Here is a 25,419-nt window from a genome sequence, read left to right on the forward strand (position 1 = left end):
ACAGTGGAAAAACCTGACAAAACTACCTCAGCCAGTTAATATCAAAGTTAACATCATCAGTGGTGTCCTGTTGATAGCACGTACCCCTAAAATGATGTGATGAGATTGGCACCTTACCTCTAGGGTTTTCCTCTCAAAACCCCACAACTCCAGTCTAACCATGAGAAAAACATTAGACAAACAAAAATTGAGACCCATTGTACAAAATACAAAAATTGAGGCAGATTCTCCTCAAAAGTGTCAAGATCATCAAAAACAAGGAATGTTTGAGAAACTATTGCAGTTTAGAGGAGCCTAAGGAAACATGATGACTAAAGGTAATACACCAGCTAGATGGGATCCTGGAACAGCAAAGGAACATTAGGTAAAAACTGAGGAATCTAAATAAAGGATAGGATTTGATTAATAATCTATCAACATTGGTTCGTGGTCACAAACCTAACACAGTAAGATGTTAACCAATAAGGGAACTGGTGCAAGTTATATGGGAACTCTCTGTACTATCTTTGCAACTTTTCTGTAAATCTAAAATGATTCTAAAATTAGACCTTTATTAAAATTTAAAAAGTAGATTGAGAAAATTTAACCCTATTTTTTGTCTGTCCCTTATAGGTGAAGAGCTCTTTTTTTTCTTTCCTTTCTCCTGTGGTCTCTCTCCTGACCTCGTGAAGAGCTCTTACTGAAGCAACTAAAACCAGCTCTACACCTCTTCAGCTTGAGTGCTTCTCCACTTTTTGCAATTGAAATATGATTGGTATGTTTAATCACAATCAATGGGGTAAAAAAAAATTGAACTTTGATTTATTTTAAAGGAGTGTTGTCCCTTAGTTTTTCTAAATGGTCCAGCTTAGTTTCTCCTTGCTATTAAATTTTCTGGCTTATAAATTTTGTATTACATTTAAAATATAAACCGAATAAAAGATTTTACTAACATGAATCTTTATGCTTCTTTGCTCTCAATAAAATGTCCTTATGTCATTAGTCAATTTCAGGGGTCAATCTCATAATTTGGTTCTCATAGTTTGGTTTCCTAACAGGAGATTTCGGTCCACAGCTACTCAGCTCTCTTTCCTCTAAGAAGTTTAAGAGATAGAGAAAACGGCTACAGACAACTATTCTAAGACACTTATGGTACATTTAGCCAACACTTTTGCTGCTTTTCACGTAATCTATAAGCATTATCAATGCTGACAAAGCAACAATGCGCTATGCTCTGCTTCCCAACTGCATACCTGATGGTTTCATTGTTGTGTTATTGATTTTCTTTCTCTTTTGGATATGAAGTATCAGAGCAAGTAATAAAAATTCAATTCAATATGATTCAATTTTGGTTAAATATTGATGCATAAATGTATGAAGAAACTATTTTTTTCACATTTCTCAACCTGTTTGATCCTCTGCAACATTGTACCCTGATGAAAATCTCACTTCCTAATTTCCTTTCGTTCTCCTCCTACACTTCTGAGTCCATTTCATTTGTTGGGGTGGGGGGTTGAGGGAGGCAAAACTATCTTCTATAATTAGATATTTCACTATAAGTATATTGTGAAATTTCAGTGAGATAAAATGTAAAAGCACCTGGAACTTAAGACGCATTCAACAAACTTGAGTGTTTTGCCCTTCTTTACTTGCCTTATAGATGTAGGTACTTTGCAATGTTCTTTCCTGGGTCCACTCCTTTTACAACTCATGTTCTTCTTAGAGTCCTCTACTCCCGTGTCTTCAAACGCCCCTATACACCAAGGAAGACTGTATTCCTAGTTTCTCCCTTACTATTGATCTTCAGAATGTCTCTTCAGCTGCCTACTAAACAAGTCCATATGGATGTGCCCTACCCCTTCTCTACACAACAGGTCAAAAGATATTACCACTCAGTTGTTTAAGGTGAGAAATCTAGATATCAGTGAAACCTGAACTGTCTCAGCATACCATTCTCCCTTCTCACATCTAATCCAACACCAACTTCTGTCACTTAAACTCCACTTAATACCCCCAATGGATGATCTATTTTGTTTGTTGCTGTATCTGTGGTGCCTAGAAGAATGCCTGACACCTAGTAGATACATACTGAAATCATTTATTGAATGAATTAATCTGTCCTCTCTTCTTTGTCTGCACTGCCATGGATGTAGTCCAAGCCCTAATTATGTCTTTGGAGACTCACATTCATAGCTCCTGAATTAGTGTCTCTGCCTCTAGTAACTCCAGCTCCCATTGCCTTCTCTCCAGTCCATCCTATACACAGCTTGCCATGAGTAAACTGTAAACATCCTAAAAAAATTTGCCTGGTGCTTCACAATATAACCTTAATCTACCTCGTTAGCCTATTCTCCCACTATTTTTTCACTCTACAAATTCCCTATTTCCCCTACTTTGAACACACATACTTTTTTCAAATTTCAAATTCCAGCTCTTCATTGTTATATATATAGGAAAGAAACTGACTTTTGTATATTAACCTTGTATCCAGCAACTTTGCTATAACTGCTTATTAGTTGCTGGAAATTTTTTTTTGTTTTTGATTCCTTGGGATTTTCTACATAATCATGTCAACTTTGAATATAGTTTTATTTCTTCCTTCCCAGTCTGTATTTAAAGTTTAATTTCCTTTTCTGGAGTTATTGCATTACCTAGGACTTCCAGTACAAAGTTTAATAGGAGTGGTGAGGGAATTCCCAGTGGTTAGGACTCCACACTTTCACTGCCAAGGGTGTGGGTTGGGGAATTAAGATCTGAAAAGTCATGAGGTAAGGCCAAAACAAAAAAAAAGTGTGGTGAGAGCAAACAACTTCACTTTGTTCCTGATCTTAGGGGGAAAGAATCTAGCAATCTAGTTTCTCACCATTATGATGTTAGCTATAGGTTTTTTGTACACGTTCCTTATTAAATTGAGGAAGTTCCCCCTGTATTCCTAGTTTGCTGAAAGTTTTTATCATGAGTAGGTGTTGGATTTTGTAAAATGATTTTTCTGTACCTATTGATGTGATCAAATGATTTTTCTTCTTTAGCTTTTAGATGTGATGGATTACATTAACTGATTTTTGGATGTTGAGCCAATTTACACACCTGGAATAAATCCCACTTGGTCATGGTGTATACTTCTTTCTCTGTACTGCTGGACTTGATTCGCCAATATTTTGTTAAGAATTTTTGCATCTATGTTCATGATAGATATTGGACTGCAGTTTTCCTTTCTTGTAATGTCTTTATCTGCTTTTGGTGGAAGGGTGATGCTTGCCTCATAGAATGGATTAAGAAGTGTTCTCTGCTTCTATTTTCTGAAAGAGATTATAGAGAGTTGGTGTGATTTCTTCCTTATATGTTTCATAGAATTCACCAGTAAACCCATCTGGGCCTGGTGCTTTCTGTCATGGAAGGTTATTAATTATTGATTAAAAATTTTTAATAGATATAGGCCTATTTAGATTATTTCTTCTTGTGAGGTTTTTGGTAATTATGTCTCTCAAAGAAATTGGTCCATTTCATCTAGGTTATCAAATCTGTCAGCACAGAGTTGTTCATATTATTCCTTAATTATCCTTCTATTCTTCATAGGATCTGTAGTGATGGCCCCCTTCATTCCTGATATTAGTAATTTGCCTTCTCTTTTTATCTTAGTCTGGCTAGAGTTACCAATTCTATTGATCTTGTCAAAGAACCAGACTTTGGTTTCATTGATTTTCTTTATCAACTTCCTGTTTTCAAGTTTCACTGATTTACACTCTATTATAATTTTTATTATTTCTTCCCTTCTTCTTACTTTGGATTTAATTTGCTTTTTTTCTAGTTTCCTAATGTGGAAGCTTAAATTATTGACCTTGGATCTTTATTCTTTCCTAAGATATGCACTGCTTTCACTGCAACCCACAAATTTTGATAAGTTGTATTTTCATTTTCATTTAGTTCAAAATATTTTTAAATTTCTCTTGAGATTTCTTTCTTTTCTTTTTTATTTTTTGCGGTACACAGGCCTCTCACTGTTGTGGCCTCTCCCGTTGCGGAGCACAGGCTCCGGACGCGCAGGCCCAGCGGCCATGGCTCATGGACCTAGCCACTCCACGGCATCTTGCCAGACCGGGGCATGAACCCGCGTCCCCTGCATCGGCAGGCGGACTCTCAAACACTGCACCACCAGGGAAGCCCGAGATTTCTTCTTTAATCCATATGTTATTTAGAAGTATTTTGTTTATTTTTTATTTATTGGCTGTGTCAGGTCTTAGTTGCAGCATGTGGGATATTTGTTGCGGTATGGAGGATCTTTCGTTGCGGCACGAGGGCTCTTCACTGTGGCTCACAGGCATCTCTCAAGTTGTGGCACACAGGCTCCAGGGTTTGTGGGCTCTGTAGTTTGTGGCATGCGGACTCTCTAGTTGAGGCACATGGGCTTAGCTGCCCCACAGCATGTGGGATCTTAGTTCCCCAACCAAGGATCAAACCCACATCCCCTGCATTGGAAGGCAGATTCTTTACCACTGGACCACCAGGGAAGTCCTGAAGCATGTTGTTTAATCTCCAAGTTTTGAGGGAATTTCCAGGTATCTTTCTGTTATTGATTTTCAGTTTCATTTCACTGTGGTCTAAAAGCATACATTTTAGGATATCTATTTTTTTTTTAACTTGTTAAGGTGTGTTTTATGGCCCAAGATGTGGTCTACCTTCATGAATGTTCTATGTGAGCTTGAGTGTACTCTGCTGTTGTTGGATGAAGTGGTTTAGAAATAACAATTAGATCCAATTGATTGATGGTGCTGTTGAGTTCAACTATGTCCTTACTACTATTCTGCCTGCTGAATCTGTCCATTGCTGATAGACGGGTATTGAAGTCTCCAAATATAGTAGTGGCCTCGCCTACTTCTTCTTGCAGTTCTATCAGTTTTGGCCACATGTATTTTGACACTCTATTGTTGATGCTCTGATTTTAACTGAGCAGTTTATGATTACATTTTCTCCATCCTCTTAGCTATCAACTATATTTTTAAAAATTTTACAGTTCCGAAACTTCAATTTGTCTGCTTACATTACCCATCTGTCCTTGCATGTTGTCTACTTTTTCCATGAGAGCCGTTAGCAAATTAAACATAGCTGTTTTAAATTTCTATTCTGTTCTGAGAATTTCAACATCCTTGCCATATCTGAGTCTGGCTCTCATGCTTGATTTGTCTCTTCAAATTGTGCTTTTTCTTGCCTTTGATCACCCTTTGTAACTTTTTGGTTGGAGGCCAGACATGATGTATCAGGAAATAGGAACTGAGGCAATTAGTCTTTTAGTAGAAGGTTTTATGTTAATCTAGATAGGAGCTAGGCAGTACTTAACATTTTCTGTAGCTCTAAGTGGCAGAGGCTTGTTTCCTCTGTTTTCCTTGTTGTTTTGTCTTCTTCCCTGTTGTGTTTTTTCCCTAAGAATTCTTTGTTAAAGAGTCTGTCTTGGAGCTCTCAGTCATACTGCACAGATACTACACTGGAACTCTGTTGTCATGGTGGTAGGGTATTTGGGAAGCATTCAATAATCTTATATCTCTGTCTTTTATTTGGCCTGGGTCCCTGGGCTGTGATTTTCAGAAGTATTTCTTAGACATTTTTTTCTCTTCTCCCATGATATAAGAAGGCTAAAGGGGGCTGAGATTGTCTAACTTGCTTTTCCTCAGGTGAGATAAGGCTCTGGTAGAGTAATTTCCTTCAGAGGGCAGGACTTTGTCATGGAAAATGATATAGGTGTATTTCAAAATAGTTATCTTCTCCTCCCCTGAAACACAAGGGGATCCCTGATCTTAATCATGAGAACTTGGTGGGGTTCCTGGGGATAAATCCTATAAAGTGTGGAGGTTCTCCTAAGAGTGGGGTTTTTAACTGTCAAGCCAGTTAGCATCCAGTAACTTGTCAAAGTTACCATTTCACTGTTCATATCAGTTACTGGCCCAAGCAGGTCTGCTCCTGGTAAGCTGATCTCTAATGTGATTCTATCTGGCTGTTTCTCCAGTTTGGGAGTGGTGGTTTGCCCTATGACCTCAATTCTCCTTCAGATCTAATAAAAGGCATTGATTTTTCTGCCTGTTCAGCCTTTTTCTTATGATTCCATTTTCTCCATCCTCTCTTAGCATATCAACTATATTTTTTAAAATTTTATAGTTCTGAAATTTCAATCTGTCTGCTTACATTATCCATCTGTCCTTGCATGTTGTGGGATATGTCTTGCTGTGAGGATGGAGTGATGACTTCAGCTCCTTATATGCTGGAGCTGAAACTGGTAATTGCCTACAAACTCTTTTATTTTTTATTATTTTTATTTATTTATTTTTTTTGTGGTACATGGGCCTCTCACGGTTGTGGCCTCTCCCGTTGCGGAGCACAGGCTCCGGACGCGCAGGCTCAGCGGCCATGGCTCACGGGCCCAGCCTCTTCGCGGCATGTGGGATCCTCCCAGACCAGGGCACGAACCTGCATCCCCTGCATCGGCAGATGGACTCTCAACCACTGCTCCACCAAGGAAGCTCCCAAACTCTTTTTTAAAAGTTCTTCCCTGTTTTCACTATAAAGCAAGGCTGAAATAATCCTGAGGAGTCTTCCCTGATCTCTCTCTGCTAAGTGAAAAGCTCCTGCCTATGTACTCTAGTACTTGGTACAACTACAAGTATTTCATATATTGACTCTTAGCTCTGTGACTCTGTGAATGCCTGGAGAACAGGCTTTTTGGCTTATCTTTGCATTTCTTGCATATGGTATAAGTAAGTGTCTGCTTAATTGAAAGGAAAAAGGAACAAAACACTGTTCACTAATTAAAAACAAAGTACTACTTTTATTTGGCTCACTTCTCCATTTATTAGATAACCACATGTGGAGAGGCACAAAGCACTTAAGTTTTACATAACTACAAAGTTATCACAAATCCCAAACTTTTTAGCCACAGATACTTCACTTACTCTGTTTAAAGAAAAAGCTTTCAAAACATCTGAGTTAGCCTGATACAGAGACCCTGAATAAATGGGAACTACATATTTTTAAATGCTTGTACTTCCTGCTCTAATAATGTCTTCTTTAAATTGAATCCAGCATAAAAGGGATTGAAATATGTAAGGTCATGATGCAAATGCTTTTGAGAGATAGTGAAATTAATCTGTACAACATGGAAAAAGATGTAATGTGCACAGAAGGTCTGCAAGGATTCACTGAGCCATCTGGGCTTCCATGGCTTGTGCTGTCCATTCTGGTGCTGTCTGACTGATTTTCTCCAAAAGGTTATTCACTTGGAAACAAAGCGATTGGATCTGTTTGTCCCATGTTGGCAGGGCTTCTCGTGCTAAAGAAAAAAGGAATAATGTACAAAGTTGAAATTACTCCTTTGCAACCACAGTGAATGTTGAGTTAGAAGATAAATACAGTAACATTGATTTTTAAAAGTTTACTCCAAAAATCTTAGTTAATGAAATTAAGCTAATTAAAAAATAGTTAAGAAAAGTACCCCAATCACTGGTACAAAGTATAAACAAAACAAAACAAAAAACACAAAATAAAACCAAACCACCTCAACTGCAGCAGTCAGACAGACAACTTCACTGAGGCCACCTGTTCCCTCACCAATGTCTACTGCTTCGTAAGACACTGCCACCAACTGGGGAAAGTGAAACTTGAAAACACTACGATCAGTGAAAGAAGCTAAAAGGTCACATATTGTATGGTTTCATTCATATCAAATATCCAGAACAGGTAAATCCATAGAGACAGAATAGAAATTGGTTGCCAGGGGTTGGGGAGAGAGGTATGAGGAGCAATTGCTTAAGGGGCATGGGATTTCCTTTTGGGAAGATGAAAATGTTCTGGAACTAGGTAGAGATGGTGGTTGCATAACACTGTAAACATACTAAATGTTACTGAATTTTTCACTTTTAAATGATTAATTTCATGTTATGTGAACTTCAACTCAATTAAAAAATAGTAGTGGAGGAATAGGTATTCCTTTATTAACAGTAAAATTTACTATAAATTTATTACCTAATATTGTTACAGATCAATGGAACCAAATAGAGTACAGAAATAGATCCGAACATATATGTGGAACCTAATATACGCCAAAGATCAGAAAGGATATTTTATTTAATAAAAGATATTTGCATAATTGGCAATCCATCTTAAAAAAAATAACTAGACCATGCCTTAAAATTATACACAAAAATGAACTGCAGACAGATTAAATTTCTAAATATAAAACAATAAATAAAATATTAGAAGAAATTTTAGGAAAATATTAATTTTATCCCAAAATGAGGGAGACTTTCTTTTTTTTTTAACATCTTTATTGGAGTATAATTGCTTTACAATGGTGTGTTAGTTTCTGCTTTATAACAAAGTGAATCAGCTATACATATATCCCCATATCCCCTCCCTCTTGCGTCTCCCTCCCACCCTCCCTATCCCACCCCTCTAGGTGGGAGGGAGACTTTCCTAATCAATACAGAAAACACAAAAGCCATAAAATTAAAAATGGACATATTTGGCTGCAAAAGAGCTTTTAAATGTGTTTATGGCATGTATTGCATTACAGAAACACAACTGACAGAAAGAGAAAAATATCTGTAACAGATAGGAAAGGTGTGGAGGGGGAATGAAGGAAATAGACAAGAAAAACTAACATGAATTCACAGAAAAGGAAATACTAATGGCCAATACATGGAAAGATATTAAACTTCACTAGTGCCAAGGAAATGCACAATAAAACAATAACATAGTATTTTCCCCTCAACAATTGGCAAAAGATAAAAAGAAGAAGAATATCCAGATCTTAAAGATTCATTCTCTCATATTGGTGGAAGTGTAAATGGCTACACCTTTCTGGAAAGCAAACTGGCAGTAGCTATTAAGAATCAAAATATGTATATCCTCTGATGCAAAGTATGCAACTTCTGAGACTCTGTTCTATAGAACTAAGTGTCCCAGTATATAAAGATACGCACAAGGAAACCACCTGAATGTCCATCAACAGGTGAATAGTTGAACTCCACGAAATACTATGCAGCTATTAAAACAAATAAATTAGATTTATATCTAGTGACTTGCAAATATATTCACGGTACATTAACTTAAAAAAAAAAAAAAACCACTTTGGGACTTCCCTGGTGGTCCAGTGGCTAAGACTCTGAGCTTCCACTGCAGGGGGCATGGGCTAGATCCCTGGTCGGGGAAGTTCCACGTGCCAAGCAGTGTGGCCAAAAAACCCCCCAAACAAACAAACAAACAAAAAACAAAAAACACTTCATAGAACACTATGTACTTTAAAGTATAATGCCACTTTAAAAAATCTCTACATGTTTTTACTTATCTATATAAGCATGTAGAAAGGCACACGAGACTTTAGACTGACATTAGTTATGCCAGGCAGCTGGGATCAGAAGAATGCAGGTGAATGTGGAAAGACATTACGGACTCTTCCTTTATTCATCCTTGTAATGTTTTACTTCTTATTATGAGCAGATTTACCATTGTAGTTTTTAAATCTAAGAAAATTAGAAAGTAAACCCATATTCTATCAAGTTGGTATATGTTAATTTAAATTGTGTTTACTTTGTGACGCTTCTGCTATACTCTTCATCATACACTGTGTTTGCTCATTCAATAATTATTTATTTCCCACTTACAACGTGCAGGGCACTGGAAAAGATGTTGGATATACCATGGAAAACAAGAGACACTTAATATCTATCACTAGGAAGCTGAGCTTGGTTAACAGAAACAGACATTTAGACAAATTCAGAAATTCAGGGTGACAAGCATGTATGACTTAAAGCCATACCTAACCTGGGAAGTCAGGAAAATCATTATTGATTAACATTGTTCAAACTAAGACATGGGGACAAACAGAAGATGGCTGGAGAGGCTGCTTGTGGAGAGGGATGACTATTTTGGAATGTTTCAAGTGGGAAAGAATTTACAATGCTGGAAAAAACAAAAAGTCCTGTGAGCTGGATTGGAAAGAGAAAACCATAAAGGATCATGCAGGACCTTTTGGAGACTTTGTAGAATCTTACTCTACAAGCAATGGGGAAGCCATTCATCAGCATGTCAAGGAAGAGAGTCACATTTAATAATTTGGTTTTTATTTCTTTTTTCTGTTTGTTCACATTTTTAAAAGATCACAATCCCTCTGGCTCTACTAGGGCAACTGGACTAGAAAGGAGCTATTGTAGATGTGAGAAAAAAAGCTAAAAGGCTATTTCTTAAGCCCAGAAGGGGTTTCAGGGGTTCAGAACAGGCTGGTGACAGTAAGAAATGAAGAAAAGTACATGGATTCCAGATACACTACAAGGTAAAATTCGAAGGATTCTGGGCAGTGAAGAAGAGAAGGGGTCAAGGATAAGGAATGCTGGAGAAAGCGAACAGTGTAGTTTCTGGCTGGCTGGCTGTTTTGGGAGGCAGGCAGTGGAGGAGATAGTGAATTCAGTTCTGGGTATATTCATTCTGAGAAGCCCACGAAGCAATCAGGTGGGAAACACCTATTAATCAATTAGAGCCGCTGAACCTGGGACTCAGAAGGGAGATTTACACTAGAAATCTAAGCGCTGTCTGCATAGAGATGGTAACTGAATCAATGGGAATAGGTGAGATTACCTAGGGTAACAGTAGAGGAGAAAAAGGCCGAGGAGTATGTCCCAAGCAACCCCAATATTTAAATTTAAAGCACTATAGAATCTACAAAGACAACTGGGAAGAATACCTGGAGAAATAGGAGGAAAAACAGGAGAACAGGGTGAAGGAGATGACAGAAGTCAAGAAGGGGCGGGGGCACTCAAAAAGGAGTGAGTGATCAACCCTATTCAATATGTGGAAAAGTCAGGATGAAGCCTGAAAGATAAAAGGATTTTTGTTAAAATGGAAGAGACCTGACCATGTTTAAATATTGATAAAAAGAAGCCAACAGAGAAGAAAAGGATGAAAATAGACAAAATAATTGCTAAGCTCAGGTTCCTAAAAAAGATTTCTTTTGGAGCAGGGAGTGGCAGAGTTCAGAGAAGGGATCCAAAGTACAAGAGGAAGAACTGGAGAGAGAGATAGAAACCATCTCCCATAAAACACGGAAGAAGAAAAAGACAGAATTAGATCTATATTGAACAGAGAGTGAAGGAGGAGAAAAGTCAGAGGTTTAGGAAAATGAAATTTGAAATAGTCATTGCAGAGTAGGGAAAAAGTGGACTAGAGAAAAGTATCAAGAATCCCAGGCAGCGTCGAGAATTCAGGACCTTGAATTTTGCAGTGGTATCAATCTGTCTGGTGCTCTGACTCTTCTCCAGCAACGTTAGTTAGTTACTTAAGTACAGGCATGGAAAAGATGGAGAATGGGTTCATTCAAGGTGAAGTTTTGCTGGACAGCAGGAACAAAAAGTTCGCAGGCAAGTGTTCTGGGGCATCTGTAAAAGAAGTAACTGAATCATGAAAATGATTGAAATCCTGATTTCATGATTCACGATGAATCATGAAATCTAAGCTGGATAGGAAGAACAGTAAAGGTTAAAAAAGGGCTGAGCTGACTGAAAGAAAGTGAAAGCAAATAGACCAGAGGCTCCAATGCAGTCAAGGAAGAGGTGAGGTAGAAGTACCTGAGAAAGACCACTAGAAAGGCTGGGAAAAGGTCATGGTCAGAGTGGGATACTTCAAATTAAAACTGTACAAGTGGAATGGTTCTGGGTAAGGTCCAGGGCATAAATGAGGTGGGAAGAAGGGCTGAGGAGGTATTAGACAATGAGAAAGACAAGAGATCTACTTACCTGTCTGTCTTCATCAGTTTAGTGAGCTGCTGAACAGGAAATGCAACTGTCATTTCTACATGCCCAATACACGGTATGTGGTCAATAAATGTTTGGTGAGTAAATGAGTGAACTAACATAACAATTCCAATTTCAAATTTTTCCACGGCATAGAAAATGCTGCATTAATTAGATTCATGAATATAAGTTCATAAAAATTATTTTAAATTATTTCTTTGGGAAATAAGCTCATTCCAGTAGTAAGATTCTGGGTCAAAGGAAATTGCTCAACATGTTTTAATCACAAATATACAACACTTCACTGCCATTTCATTATGATATAAACAAGCAAAACTTCTTACTTTCAAAATGAACTATTCCATCAATCTGATCAATAAATCCATTCATACGTCCTTCTGTTATCATTTGCGATGCTATCTTTTCTGCCTGTTTAAAAAAAACAATAAATTCTTAGACACTTTAATTATCATTTCTAGTTATTCACATATTCTCACCAAGAGAACTGAAAGCTCTTGGTTTAGCTACCCGTCACTAAACTTTACGTATGTGTTCATCTGCCAATCATTACAAGAATAAATCCTGTAAATCTGCCTGTTATATCCCCCCAATTCTTTCTGGGTACAATCCATTATTTTAAGTTAATTGGGATCTGTTTTTCTTGTTGTAAGATTTTAAGCAAGAATCTAGCCTTCTAACCAACTTTTCTCTCTGCTCAAAATCAAACTAACAATTTTTCCTCTCACTGGGATCCACATCTCAAAAAAATCCCTAGCTTTTCTTATTTTATTTCATTTCAATTTTCACAGTATTTATCACCCCCAAAACTCTCTAAGACAGTAATATTTTTGAAGAAAATATTGAAAGGAGGAATAATGTTCAAATTTAAACGGGAAACAAAAGGATTTAAAAGACAATTAAAGGGGAGCAAAAGGTCCTCTACCTAATTCCTAAAGAAATACTTCATGTTTACTGTCTGTTTAGTAAACTGGGTTGTGACAGTCATTTTAGTAACTCTGACCATCTTCACAATCAACCCTAAATCACTCTTGAACAGACTGTGACTAGCATTTATTGTTAAAAATATATTCACTTCCCTTAGTCTCAGCAAGGGATCAATACGTCAAAGCCTAAGAAGAAAGCACCTTTTAATGGTAACTGAAGCCTTGGTTCCGAAATTGTTCCACGTCCTTTACTGTGTGTTGAATGTGTACACGTAAAGGAATTGTATTAGAAAATACTAAATTTAAATTTCAGTAACAGATAAAAGGGGATGTGACCATAACTACATGACTCTAAGCTCTACAAGTTTTGTAGTGAGGTGGATGGACTTGGAGTCTGTCATACAGAGTGAAGTAAGTCAGAAAGAGAAAAACAAATACCGTATGCTAACACACATATATGGAATCTAAAAAAAAATTGTTCTGAAGAACCTAGGGGCAGGACAGGAATAATGACGCAGACGTAGAGAATGGACTTGAGGACACAGGGAGGGGGAAGGGTAAGCTGGGACAAAGTGAAAGAGTGGCATGTACATACATACACTACCAAATGTAAAATAGATAGCTAGCGGGAAGAAGCCGCATAGCACAGGGAGTTCAGCTCGGTGCTTTGTGACCACCTAGAGGGGTGGGATAGGGAGGGTGGGAGGGAGACGCAAGAGGGAGGAGATATGGGGATATATGTATACATATAGCTGATTCACTTTGTTATACAGCAGAATCTAACACAACAATATAAAGCAATTATACTCCAATAAAGATGTTAAAAAAAAAAAGTTGTACAAGTTAGGTAAAAGTAAGGTTGATTGCTTGCTTTTACTGTTACTTAAAATTAAGAGAATGTTTTATAGATGTTACGTGAAATACCCTCTACATACGACCGGTACTTTTTGGGAATTTATACATAGCCAACCAAACGTTACCATGACTAAGAATAAAATTAACTCCCTAATAACTCAGTCAACTTCTTAAGTTAAATCAAGCACAGAAGTTACAATAGAATAGCCCAGAGTACTACCATAGTCATTCTCTCAAAGAGATGAACTTTTTAAACTTTGAGTCAATCTAGGGCAGAAAAAAGAATTAAGGCATAGATCAAATGTTAGTTAAAAATCAGAAACCACTATGAAGTGGATTTAAACAGATACTAAACAAAGATATTCTTATAAAATGGGTATCATAACCTGGAACCCCTTTAAGATTTCCATTCTAGGTCACTTTACCATAAAATACAACTTAAAAAAAAAACCAAATCAAAGAAAATTCCATTACAGTACTATTTTGACATTCAAATAATTTATTTCCATTTACCTTAGGCTTTTAATGTATATTTTTGTTGCAACTGCCAATATTTATCAATTACAGTCGTCTCTTGGTATCCATGGGGGATTGGTTCCAGTAGCCCCCATGAATACCAAAATCCATGGATGCTCAAGACCCTTATATAAAATGTAGTAGTACAATGAATACAGTTGGCCCTCCAAAATATCCACAAATTTTGTATCCGCAGATATGGAGGTCCAACTGTATATATTTTATTTTCTCTTTATGTCAATAATTTAGTCTCTTAACTTCCTTTTATGTATTGGAAATAAGAAAATACCTTAGCTGCAGGAATCTCTAAAAGGGCTCCAAGTTCCTCAAAGGTAATATTATTATATAATTTGCTTGCAGACAATAAATTGTGTTCAATAACAGCTCTGTCCAAGATGCTAGAACCTTAAATATAAATAAGAATGTTATAACTTTGAAACTAGTTTTACACTCTTAAAAGATGCATCTTGTTAAAAATTTTCTAGGCATGTACTAACTCATAATCATTGCCTTTATTCTTATCAAAAATTTAAAAGTAACCAAAATCCCTTAATACATTTTGAATAACATGCAGTTAAATACAAATAACATTTAGAAAATGATTGGCAAGTATTTATTAACTAGCTGAACAGATTTAATCCTCTGGGTTTGGGGTTTTGCTTCCTCGGACTAGCTACCAACTTCACTAACTTTTCTTTTCTTGCTATAAGCACATACTTTTATTAGCAAGCAGCAGCAAAACAATCATGCAAACAATCATGCTGTTTGTAAGCCTGATAAGTCAAAAAATACTGCTCAATGGAAATATCTCTATTCCCCTGGGCACTTCACAAGCACTTTACTCTGAGGCAAACGTGAGAAATGTTTGGAAGGCAGGATCCCTTCATGAGATATCAGGCATAGGATCCTCCCTTAAGTAAGATAATACAGGGCATGACAAAGTAATGGACCTCAGGCCCCATCCTGAAGGTGTGGCTCACTCACTTCTTTTTTTTTCCTTTCCAGTTTTATTGAAATATAATTGACATATAACATTGTATTTATTTAAGGTGTACAACATAGTGAGTTGATATATGTATATATTGTGAATTGATTACCACTATAAGTTTAGTTAATTAACATCATCACCTCACACAGTTACAATTTTTTTTCTTGTGACAACTTTTAAGATCTACTTTTTTAGCAACTTTCCAATATAAAGACCTAAATAAACAGGAAAATATGGAAGACTTAATATTGCTAAGATGGCAGTACTCTCCAAATTGATCTACAAATTCAGTGCAATCCCAACTGGCTTCTTTGCAGAAACTGACAAGCTGATCTTAAAATCTATATGGAAATTCAAAGGACCCACAGAAGCCAAAACAATTTTCAAAAAGAACAAAGTGGGAAGACTCAAATTTTCTGATTTCAAAACTTACTACAAGGGACTTCTCTGGTGGCACAGTGGTTAAGAATCTGCCTGCCAAAGCAGAGGACGTGGGTTCGATCCCTGGGCCAGGAAGATCCCACCTGCCGCAGAGCAACTAAGCCTGTGTGCCACAACTACTTAGCCTGCGCTCTAGAGCCTGCAAGCCACAACTACTGAGCCCACATGCCACAATTACTGAAGCCCGCGTGCTGCAACTACTGAAGCCTGTGCACCTAGAGCCCATGCTCTGCAACAAGAGAAGCCACCGCAATGAGAAGCCTGCGCGCCACAATGAAGAGTAGCCCCTGCTCGCTGCAACAAGAGAAAGCCCGCGTGCAGCAACGGAGACCCAACGCAGCCAAAACTTAAAAATTAAAAAAAAAAAAACTTACTACAAAGATACAGCAACCAAGACAGTGTGGTACTGGCATGAGGACAGGCATACAGAATAATGGAACAGAATTTAGAGTCCAGAAATAAACTCACATTTACAGTCAACTGATTGTCAACAAAGATGCCAAGGCAATTCAGTGGGGAAATAAGAGTCTTTCCAACAAATGGCGCTGGGACAACTGAATATTCACATGCAAAATAATAAAGTTGGACCCCTACTTTACACCATATACAAAAATTAACTCAAAATGAATCAAAGACCTAAATGTAAGAGCTACAATTATAAAATTTACAGAAGAGGGGCTTCCCTGGTGGCGCAGTGGTTGAGAGTCCGCCTGCTGATGCAGGGGACGCGGGTTTGTGCCCCGGTCCGGGAAGATCCTACATGCCGCGGAGCGGCTGGGCCCGTGAGTCATGGCCGCTGAGCCTGCGCGTCCGGAGCCTGTGCTCCGCAACGGAAGAGGCCACAACAGTGAGAGTCCCGCGTACCAAAAAAAAAAAAAAAAAAAAAAAAAAAAATTTACAGAAGAAAATAGAACAACTTTTCATAACCTTGGATTAGGCAATGGTTTCTTAGATACAACACTGTAAGCACAAGCCACAAAAGAAAAAACATAAATTGGACTTCATCAAAATTAATAACTTTTGTGTTTCAAAAGATACCATCAACAAAGTGAAGAAACAACACACAGAATGGGAGAAAATATTTGCCAATCATTTATCTGATAATAAGATCTAGAATGTATAAAGAATTCTTACAATTCAATAATAAAAGCATAAATAACCCAATTTAAAAGTGGTCAATAAGCATATGAAAAGGTGCTTAACACCATTAGCCCCCAGGGAAATACAAATCAAAACCACAATAAGATACCACATTTCATACCCACTAGGATGACTAAATCAAAAAGACAGATAATATAACAAGTGTGGGAGAAAATATGGAGAAAACGGAACCCTCACACACAGCTGGCAGGAATGTAAAATGGTGCAGCCACTTTGGAAAACAGTCTGGCAGCTCCTCGAAAGACTAAATATAGAGTTACCATATGACCCAGTACTTCCACTCCTAGATATACATCCAAGAGAATTAAAAGCTTATGTCCACACAAAAACTTTTACATAAATGTTCACAGCAGTATTATTAATAGCCAAATAGTGAAAATAACCTAAATGTCCACTAACTGATGAAGAAATAAAATGTGGTTAACAGAATGTTATTTGGCAATAAAAGTGAATGAAGTACTGATGCACACTACAACATGGATGAACCTTGAAAACATCACGTTAAGTGAAAGAAGCCAGTCACAAAAGATCATATATTGTATGATTCCATTTATATGAAATGTTCAGAACAGGCAAATCTCTAGAGCAGAAAGTAGACTAGTAGTTACATTGTAAAACTCTGAGAATATACTGAAACCACTGAATTGTAATAACAACAACAAAACTATGTCTCAAGGTTGCTAGCCTTAGGGTTGTAATGACAATAAACAAAGATGTCCAAGAAAGATAAATAAGGAAGGCAATAAAGTCTAAAATGGAAGAGGAAGAAGACAAAATGCCTGTCCTATATATTGATACATAGTCTCCTATGAGAAATTTGAAAATCATTTGCATTCTCTGAGATCCTAGTGAATAGCCCTCATTTGAGAAAAGAATTATCTGATGTTATCTTTTTTTTTTTCATGGCCAGAATGCTCAAAGTCAAATGTGAAGCTCAACTACATCAATTCTAGAAACTCTTTCTTATTTATCTAGCTTTTGTTTGTCAGATATCTTCTTGCAAAAGAATTTATTTAAAGCTGCTCAGAATACACAGAAGACAAGAAAATCTTAAAGTTAAAAAGAAAAAGAATAACAACAATCAAAACACACACATTACAGGTGGGCTACAAGTTTAATTTTTTAAACTTTCTAGCAGCCCATCAAATTAAGAAAGCTGGGACTTCCCTGGCGGCACAGTGGTTAAGAATCCGCCTGCCAATGCAGGGGACACGGTTGGAGCCCTGGTCCGGGAAGATCCCACATGCCATGGAGCAACTAAGCCCGTGCGCCACAACTACTGAGCCTGTGCTCTAGAGCCTGTGAGCCACAACTACTGAGCCTGCACTCTAGAGCCCACAGGCCACAACTACTGAGCCCACATGCCACAACTACTGAAGCCCGTGTGCCTAGAGCCCATGCTCCGCAACAAGAGAAGCCACCGCAATGAGCTCACAAACCGCAACAAAGAGTAGGCCCCGGTCACTGCAACTAGAGAAAGCCCAAGCACAGCAACGAAGACACAATGCAGCAGAAAATAAAAATAAATAAATACTTTTTTTTAAAAAATTAAGAAAACCAACCAGTTTATCAACTCACAGTGTTTAAATAAGATAAAAATCAATTGCTCCGGAGAATCACAACTAATCCTAAGACTGAAAAGGAATTTTTCTGAGGATCTGCATAAAGAATATCCTATAGAATAAATATCTCCTTTAGACAGAAAGATAATAATCAATTGATTTGTTTCTTAAAGTACAATTAAATAAAAGAAATTCTATAGGTCAATATAATTGCTTCAATAATCTGTAACTCAGGGCAGTAAGACTGGTGAGGTATATACCTTTCAGCCAAATCTTACATAAATAATTCTTTACAGCTAGATTCTCTTCAATATGGGATGACAGTGAATCCAAGGCAATGAGTCTGACAGCTCTGCACGTTTGTCTTGACCTTTTCCATGTTTCTGGTGGCCTACATCTATATTTTTATTATCATGTGTGTTACTGTTATAAGCTACTTTAAAACCTCTGTAGATAAACATACATAAAATAATTGATGTTATGAACAAGCATCTATTACAAAATTCTTTCCCAGCAAAGGCAGTCTGACTTAAGCAAATACCTAGGAAACATGACACCAAGTTCTATTCTTATTGGAAACACTTTCCCCTCAGTAACCTTGGGCAAGCTATTGTGCCAAATTTTGCTCTAAAATAGGACTGGATAATTATGCTCTGTTACAAATTGATGTTTAAGATTAATTAAGGTACTTATCAAATGGTTTGAGTCTTTAAAAAACCAGGCGCTATAAGCCTAGCCTATAATTCTTCTGCTCTTAGAGTTTCCAAAAAATGCTTTATTCCATGAAATGCTTTCCAATAGAGCTACTCTTATACTTCAAACTCATATCTGTGTATAATATTCATCTTCAGTCAATACTTCTTTTATCAAGTGTTACATAAAAATATTACAGAAAGATATCAAGATGCTTCAAATTTAACATATGTTCTACTAGTGTGACCTCAATATTTACTACCACATACTTATAAGAAGTAATCATTTACTACCACATACTTATAAGAAGTAATTATTTACTTCTTATTACTACCACATACTTATAAGAAGTAATCATTACCACATACTTATAAGAAGTAATTTACTTATACTTATAAGAAGTAATCATTACCATCAGCTGTAGTTGCTTTCTGGTGAGGCATCAGCATGGCAGCAAATTCTTGAAGTTGATTTCCTCTGATGATCCTATCTAGGTACATTTTCTCGAGGATTCCATAAGCAGCAAGTTGCTGGCACCTTTCATCCTTAAAAAGAGTAGCAAGCATCCGAGAACGCTGCTGTCCTAAGGGGAACAAATGAGCATCACATATTCTCACAATCTGTTTTTTCAATGAAAAGCAATCTTTTTTATGACCCCATTTTTGCCTACTAAAATATGCAGGCTGATTCTCGTTATTTCTGGTAGTTATGTTCTATAAATTTGCTGCCAACACTGTATTAGTGAATACTCAACTCCTGCTCCTAGGGGATATATGGGGTTAGGTTCCATGAGCCTCTGGTCACAACATTTTTTTCAGCTGGTCAATATGTAACCTTGTTTTGTGTATTTCTGTTTAAAGGCACCACATTCAATATGTATTGTTGATTCAGTAACATTGAATTCATGGTTTACACTATAACTCATGCCTGAATTAAGCTTACCTAACTTAACACACATCGTTTCTCCAAAAGGCACATCACAGACTTCCCACACATAAGTACACAAGATAGTACTTCAGCACTATGCTAGGGGCCATTTTAGACAGCAAAACCACCAACAAAATGCATGAAAATGTGGAGAATGTGGTATTAAATAGACCACAAAAAGGACACTTGTTTATAGTATGAGAGCTGAAACAAGGTAGAGCATTGCCTTGTTCGATCCCAGCTAGAAACATAAACAGGGAGACTCAAATTTTTTGCTACTCTGCACATGTCTGCAAATGACTGTGAAAGCATCATACTTTGAGTACTGATTTGGGGGTGATAAATTTTAGGAAGCAGGCAAAGTCACAAATGTGGAATCTGTGAATAATGAGGATTAACTGTATATTCATTTGTGAAGACTATGATATACAATCATTCCCTCAGTATCCAATGGGGATTGGTTCCAAGACCACCCCCCCAATAAATACCAAAATCTGCAGGTGCAAAAGTCACTTATGTAAAGTGATATTGTTTTTGCATTACCTTCAGACATCCTCCCCTATACTTTAGATCATCTCTAGATTATGTATAATACCTAGAGATGATCTATCTATGTAAATGCTATGTAAATCGTTGCTGGCACATGGCAAATTCAAGTTTTCCTTTTGGAACTTCCTAGAATTTTTTTTCCCAAAATATTTTCAATCCACAGTTGGTTGAATCTGCGGATGAGGAACCCCTGGATATGGAGAGCCAACTATATGCCAAAATGTTACATGTGGTTCCAGTTATAGTTGTTATTTTCTTCTTCTTGCTTATCTGTACTTCTACAATGAACATGCATTCTTCCCCTAATAATAAAAAATTTATAAAAGATGAACAAACATTTCTCAGATGGGAAACTTGATTTTCATAGTTTCAATTTATACCTTCAAGGACCTTTAAATGGTGAAAAAATACATGACAACTGATGACATTAAAAACTGAACTAATGGAAATAATATGAACAAACTTTTTCTTTTTAAATTTATTTTTAGCTCTATATACTGAAAGAGCCTAATGACAACGATACCCAGCATCAATGAGCATATCTAGTAACCTGATCTCACTATCCTCATTAAAAGGAACTACAGATCCTCAAAAAATAGCTGATTTCATGTCTGAAACAGGGAAAATACAAAAGGAGCCTGAAGCATCTTTTTATGCTATTGATACATTTCAGGCAAGTACTCAAAGACTAATGGGGCTGTGTCAAAAAGACATAATTTGGTCATATTTGGGACAAGTTGACCATCAAAAAGAATAACAACTATAATTTATTGTGACACACTGAATAAATAAAAAACAGAGTCAAATATACAAGAATGTTCACAGCAGTACTACTACTAATAGCTAATAAGAAGGCAATAGGATAAACAAATTGTGGTATATTCACATAATGGGATACCACATAACAATGAAAATGAAGAAACTGAATGTAACAATGTGGATAAATTTCATAAAGCTGAGCAAAAGAGGCAAGACAAGAGTATATATACTATATGATTTCATTTATATAAATACAAGAAGCGGGCAAAATAACAATTGCTCTTGGGGGATAGGGGTTGGGGCCAGTGGTTAGGAGAAAGCAGGACAGAATATTTCAGGGTGCTGGTAATATTTTGTTTCTTGTTCTGGATGTTGATTACGTGATGGTATTCATTTGTGACAATTCATCAAATTGTACACTTCTGATATGTACAGTTTTCTGTGTGTATATTATACATGCAGAAAAATAAGCTAAAAAAATTCCACAGTGATATTTGGGAAAAAAAAAAAAGGAGAAAAAAGGAAAGCTCCTGAAGAATACTATCTAATAAATACAGAAGAAAAGAATTAGTAAATCAACATTTTTCATTTTTATTTTATATTACACATATAATGAGTGATCCAGGCAAAGATTATTAATAGATATTAAATTATGGAAAGGAATATGTGAAAGGAATTTGGGGAACAGGATTTTTGTAGTGTCAAAGCAGCACCCCATGAATTATTTACAAAATACACAGAGGACAATGTACCTTTACAATGGAATTTCTACCTTAATCAAATGAACAAACTCAGCATCACTAACAGTGGGACCAACCTGACAGTGTGTGCTCTCTGACGTGATTCAACAGCAAGTACACAGCATCATTATAAGGTATTCTTGCTAAAAAAAAATAACCTGAATCTAATCTCACCTCTGGCTAACTTCCATTTTACAGGAAATATAGGGGATTAAGGAATAAAAAAACAATATATATGTATCAAAAAATCTAGGATGAAGGACATTTTACCTAACAACTTCAAAGTCAGTATTTTTTCTTTTTTTAAGTGAGGCAACTATACAGTGTTGTATGTCAACTATATCACAATAAAGTTGGCAGGAAAAATAAGGAAACTACTCTAGACTAAAAGAGTCTAAAGACTAAAGAGCCATAATCACCAAATGCCACACATGAAGTTGCTCCTTGTTCAAGGGGAAAAAGACAGGTATAAAAGATATTCTTGAGCTAACTGGGGCAGTGATAACATGGACCAGCTGCTAAATTCTACAGTGGAATCACTGTTAATTTTTTTAGGGATGATGATGGTATTGCAGTTATGTAGAAAAATGTTCCTGTTCTACAGAGATACATAATGTATAAAGAGGCAGTGTCATGATGGCCTACAACTTACTTTAAAATGATACATCACCGGGAAGATGGCGGAAGAGTAAGACGCGGAGATCACCTTCCTCCCCACAGATACACCAGAAATACATCTACGCGTGGAACAACTCCTACGGAGCACCTACTGAACGCTGGCAGAAGACCTCAGACCTCCCAAAAGGCAAGGAACCCCCCACGTACCTGGTTAGGGCAAAAGAAAAAACTAAACAGAGACAAAAGGATAGGGACGGGTCCTGCACCAGCGGGAGAGAGCTGTGAAGGAGGAAAAGTGTCCACACACTAGGAAGCCCCTTCGCGGGTGGAGACTTCGGGAGGCGGAGTGGGGGAGCTTGGGAGCCGCGGAGGAGAGCACAGCAACAGGGGTGCGGAGGGCAAAGCGGACAGATTCCAGCGCAGAGGATCGGGCCGACCGGCACTCACCAGCCGAGAGGCTTGTCTGCTCGCCCGCCGGGGCGGGCGGGACTGGGAGCTGAGGCTCCGGCTTTTGTCGGAGCGCCGGGAGAGGACTGAGGTTGGCGGCGTGAACACAGCCTGCAGGGCGTTAGTGCACCGCGGCTAGCCGGGAGAGAGTCCGGGGAAAAGTCTGGACCTGCCGAAGAGGCAAGAGACTTTTACGTCCCTCTTTGTTTCCTGGTACACGAGGAGAGGGGATTAAGAACGCTGCTTGAGAGAGCTCCAGGGACGGGCGCGAGCCGCGGCTAAAAGTGCGGAGCCCAGAGACAGACATGAGACGCTAAGGCCGCTGCTGCCGCCACCAGGAGGCCTGTGTGCGAACACAGGTCACTAGCCACACGCCCTTCCGGGGAGCCTGTGCAACCCGCCACTGCCAGGGTCCCGGGATCCAGGGACAACTCGCCCGGGAGATCGCATGGCGCGCCTCAGGCTGCAACGTCACGCCGGCCTCTGCCGCTGCAGGCCCACCCCACACTCCGTGACCCTCCCTACCCCCCGGCCTGAGTGAGCCAGAGCCTCCGAATCAGCGGCTCCTTTAACCCCGTCCTGTCTGAGCAAAGAACAGACGCCCTCCCGCGACCTACACGCACAGGCGGGGCCAAATCCAAAGCTGAGCCCCTGGGAGCTGTGAGAACAAAGAAGAGAAAGGGAAATCTCTCCCAGCAGCCTCAGAAGCAGCGGATTAAAGCTCCACAATCAACTTGATATACCCTGCATCTGTGGAATACCTGAATAGTCAACGAATCATCCCAAATTAAGGAGCCCTGTGGATGAAAGGCTCTTGGTGCTGCAGCCAGGAGTCAGTGCTGTGCCTCTGAGGTGGGAGAGCCAACTTCAGGACACTGGTCCACAAGAGGCCTCCCAGCTGCACATAATATCAAACAGCAAAAATCTCCGAGAGATCTCCATCTCAACGCCAGCACCCAGCTTCACTCAACGACCAGCAAGCTACAGTGCTGGACATCCTATGCCAAACAACTAGCAAGACAGGAACACAACGCCACCCATTAGCAGAGAGGCTGCCCAAAATCATAATAAGTCTACAGACACCCCAAAACACACCACCAGACGTGGACCTGCCCACCAGAAAGACAAGATCCAGCCTCATCCACCAGAACACAGGCACTAGTACCCTCCACCAGGAAGCCGACACAACCCACTGAACCAACCTTAGCCACTGGGGACAGACACAAAAAACAACAGGAACTACGAACCTTCAGCCTGCAAAAAAGGAGACCACAAACACAGTAAGATAAGCAAAATGAAAAGACAGAAAAACACACAGCAGATGAAGGAGCAAGATAAAAACCCACCAGACCTAACAAATGAAGAGGAAATAGGCAGTCTACCTGAAAAAGAATTCAGAATAATGATAGTAAGGTTGATCCGAAATCTTGGAGATAGAATGGACAATAGAATGGACAAAATGCAAGAATCAGTTAACAAGGACCTAGAAGAACTAAAGATGAAACAGGCAACGATGAACAACACAATAAATGAAATTAAAAGTACTCTAGATGGGATCAATAGCAGAATAACTGAGGCAGAAGAACAGATAAGTGACCTGGAAGATAAAATAGTGGAAATAACTACTGCAGAGCAGAATAAAGAAAAAAGAATGAAAAGAACTGAGGACAGTCTCAGAGACCTCTGGGACAACATTAAACACACCAACATTCGAATTATAGGGGTTCCAGAAGAAGAAGAGAAAAAGAAAGGGACTGAGAAAATATTTGAAGAGATTATAGTTGAAAACTTCCCTAATATGGGAAAGGAAATAGTTAATCAAGTCCAGGAAGCACAGAGAGTCCCATACAGGATAAATCCAAGGAGAAATACGCCAAGACACATATTAATCAAACTGTCAAAAATTAAATACAAAGAAAACATATTAAAAGCAGCAAGGGAAAAACAACAAATAACACACAAGGGAATCCCCATAAGGTTAACAGCTGATCTTTCAGCAGAAACTCTGCAAGCCAGAAGGGAGTGGCAGGACATATTGAAAGTGTTGAAGGAGAAAAACCTGCAACCAAGATTACTCTACCCAGCAAGGATCTCATTCAGATTTGATGGAGAAATTAAAACCTTTACAGACAAGCAAAAGCTGAGAGAGTTCAGCACCACCAAACCAGCTCTACAACAACTGCTAAAGGAACTTCTCTAGGCAAGAAACACAAAAGAAGGAAAAGACCTACAATAACGAACCCCAAACAATTAAGAAAATAGGAATGGGAACACACATATCGATAATTACCTTAAATGTAAATGGACTAAATGCTCCCACCAAAAGACACAGATTGGCCGAATGGATACAAAAACAAGACGCATATATTTGCTGTCTACAAGAGACCCACTTCAGACCTAGAGACACATACAGACTGAAAGTAAGGGGATGGAAAAAGGTATTTCATGCAAATGGAAACCAAAAGAAAGCTG

At 38.2% G+C, this 25,419-nt stretch overlaps 2 protein-coding genes across 3 annotated transcripts in view; one reads left to right on the forward strand and one right to left on the reverse strand.

Annotated features, from left to right (window-relative positions):
• The window catches only part of PLAC8 (placenta associated 8), a 38,125-nt gene extending 37,188 nt beyond the window's left edge, over positions 1-937 (forward strand). The window contains exon 5 of the mRNA XM_004282162.3: positions 613-937. The gene's annotated coding sequence lies outside the window, so the exon portion shown is untranslated. The remainder of the gene's footprint in view (positions 1-612) is intronic.
• Positions 938-6,765: 5,828 nt separating this feature from the next.
• Positions 6,766-25,419, reverse strand: part of COPS4 (COP9 signalosome subunit 4) — a 42,144-nt gene continuing 23,490 nt past the window's right edge. Inside the window, exons 7-11 of one of the 2 annotated variants that reach the window (XM_033409974.2) lie at positions 19,320-19,490; positions 14,352-14,467; positions 12,092-12,176; positions 11,751-11,779; positions 7,181-7,294 (exon numbers count right to left, since the gene is read on the reverse strand). In XM_033409974.2, the coding sequence (XP_033265865.1) occupies positions 11,769-11,779; positions 12,092-12,176; positions 14,352-14,467; positions 19,320-19,490 (383 nt within the window). In that variant the 3' untranslated portion in view covers positions 7,181-7,294; positions 11,751-11,768. Of the gene's footprint in view, positions 7,295-11,750; positions 11,780-12,091; positions 12,177-14,351; positions 14,468-19,319; positions 19,491-25,419 lie in introns of both variants that reach the window. The other variant, XM_004282163.4, reaches the window with a different exon arrangement.

This window comes from Orcinus orca, chromosome 4 (assembly GCF_937001465.1).
Source record: "Orcinus orca chromosome 4, mOrcOrc1.1, whole genome shotgun sequence".
Classification (NCBI taxonomy): Eukaryota; Metazoa; Chordata; class Mammalia; order Artiodactyla; family Delphinidae; genus Orcinus; species Orcinus orca.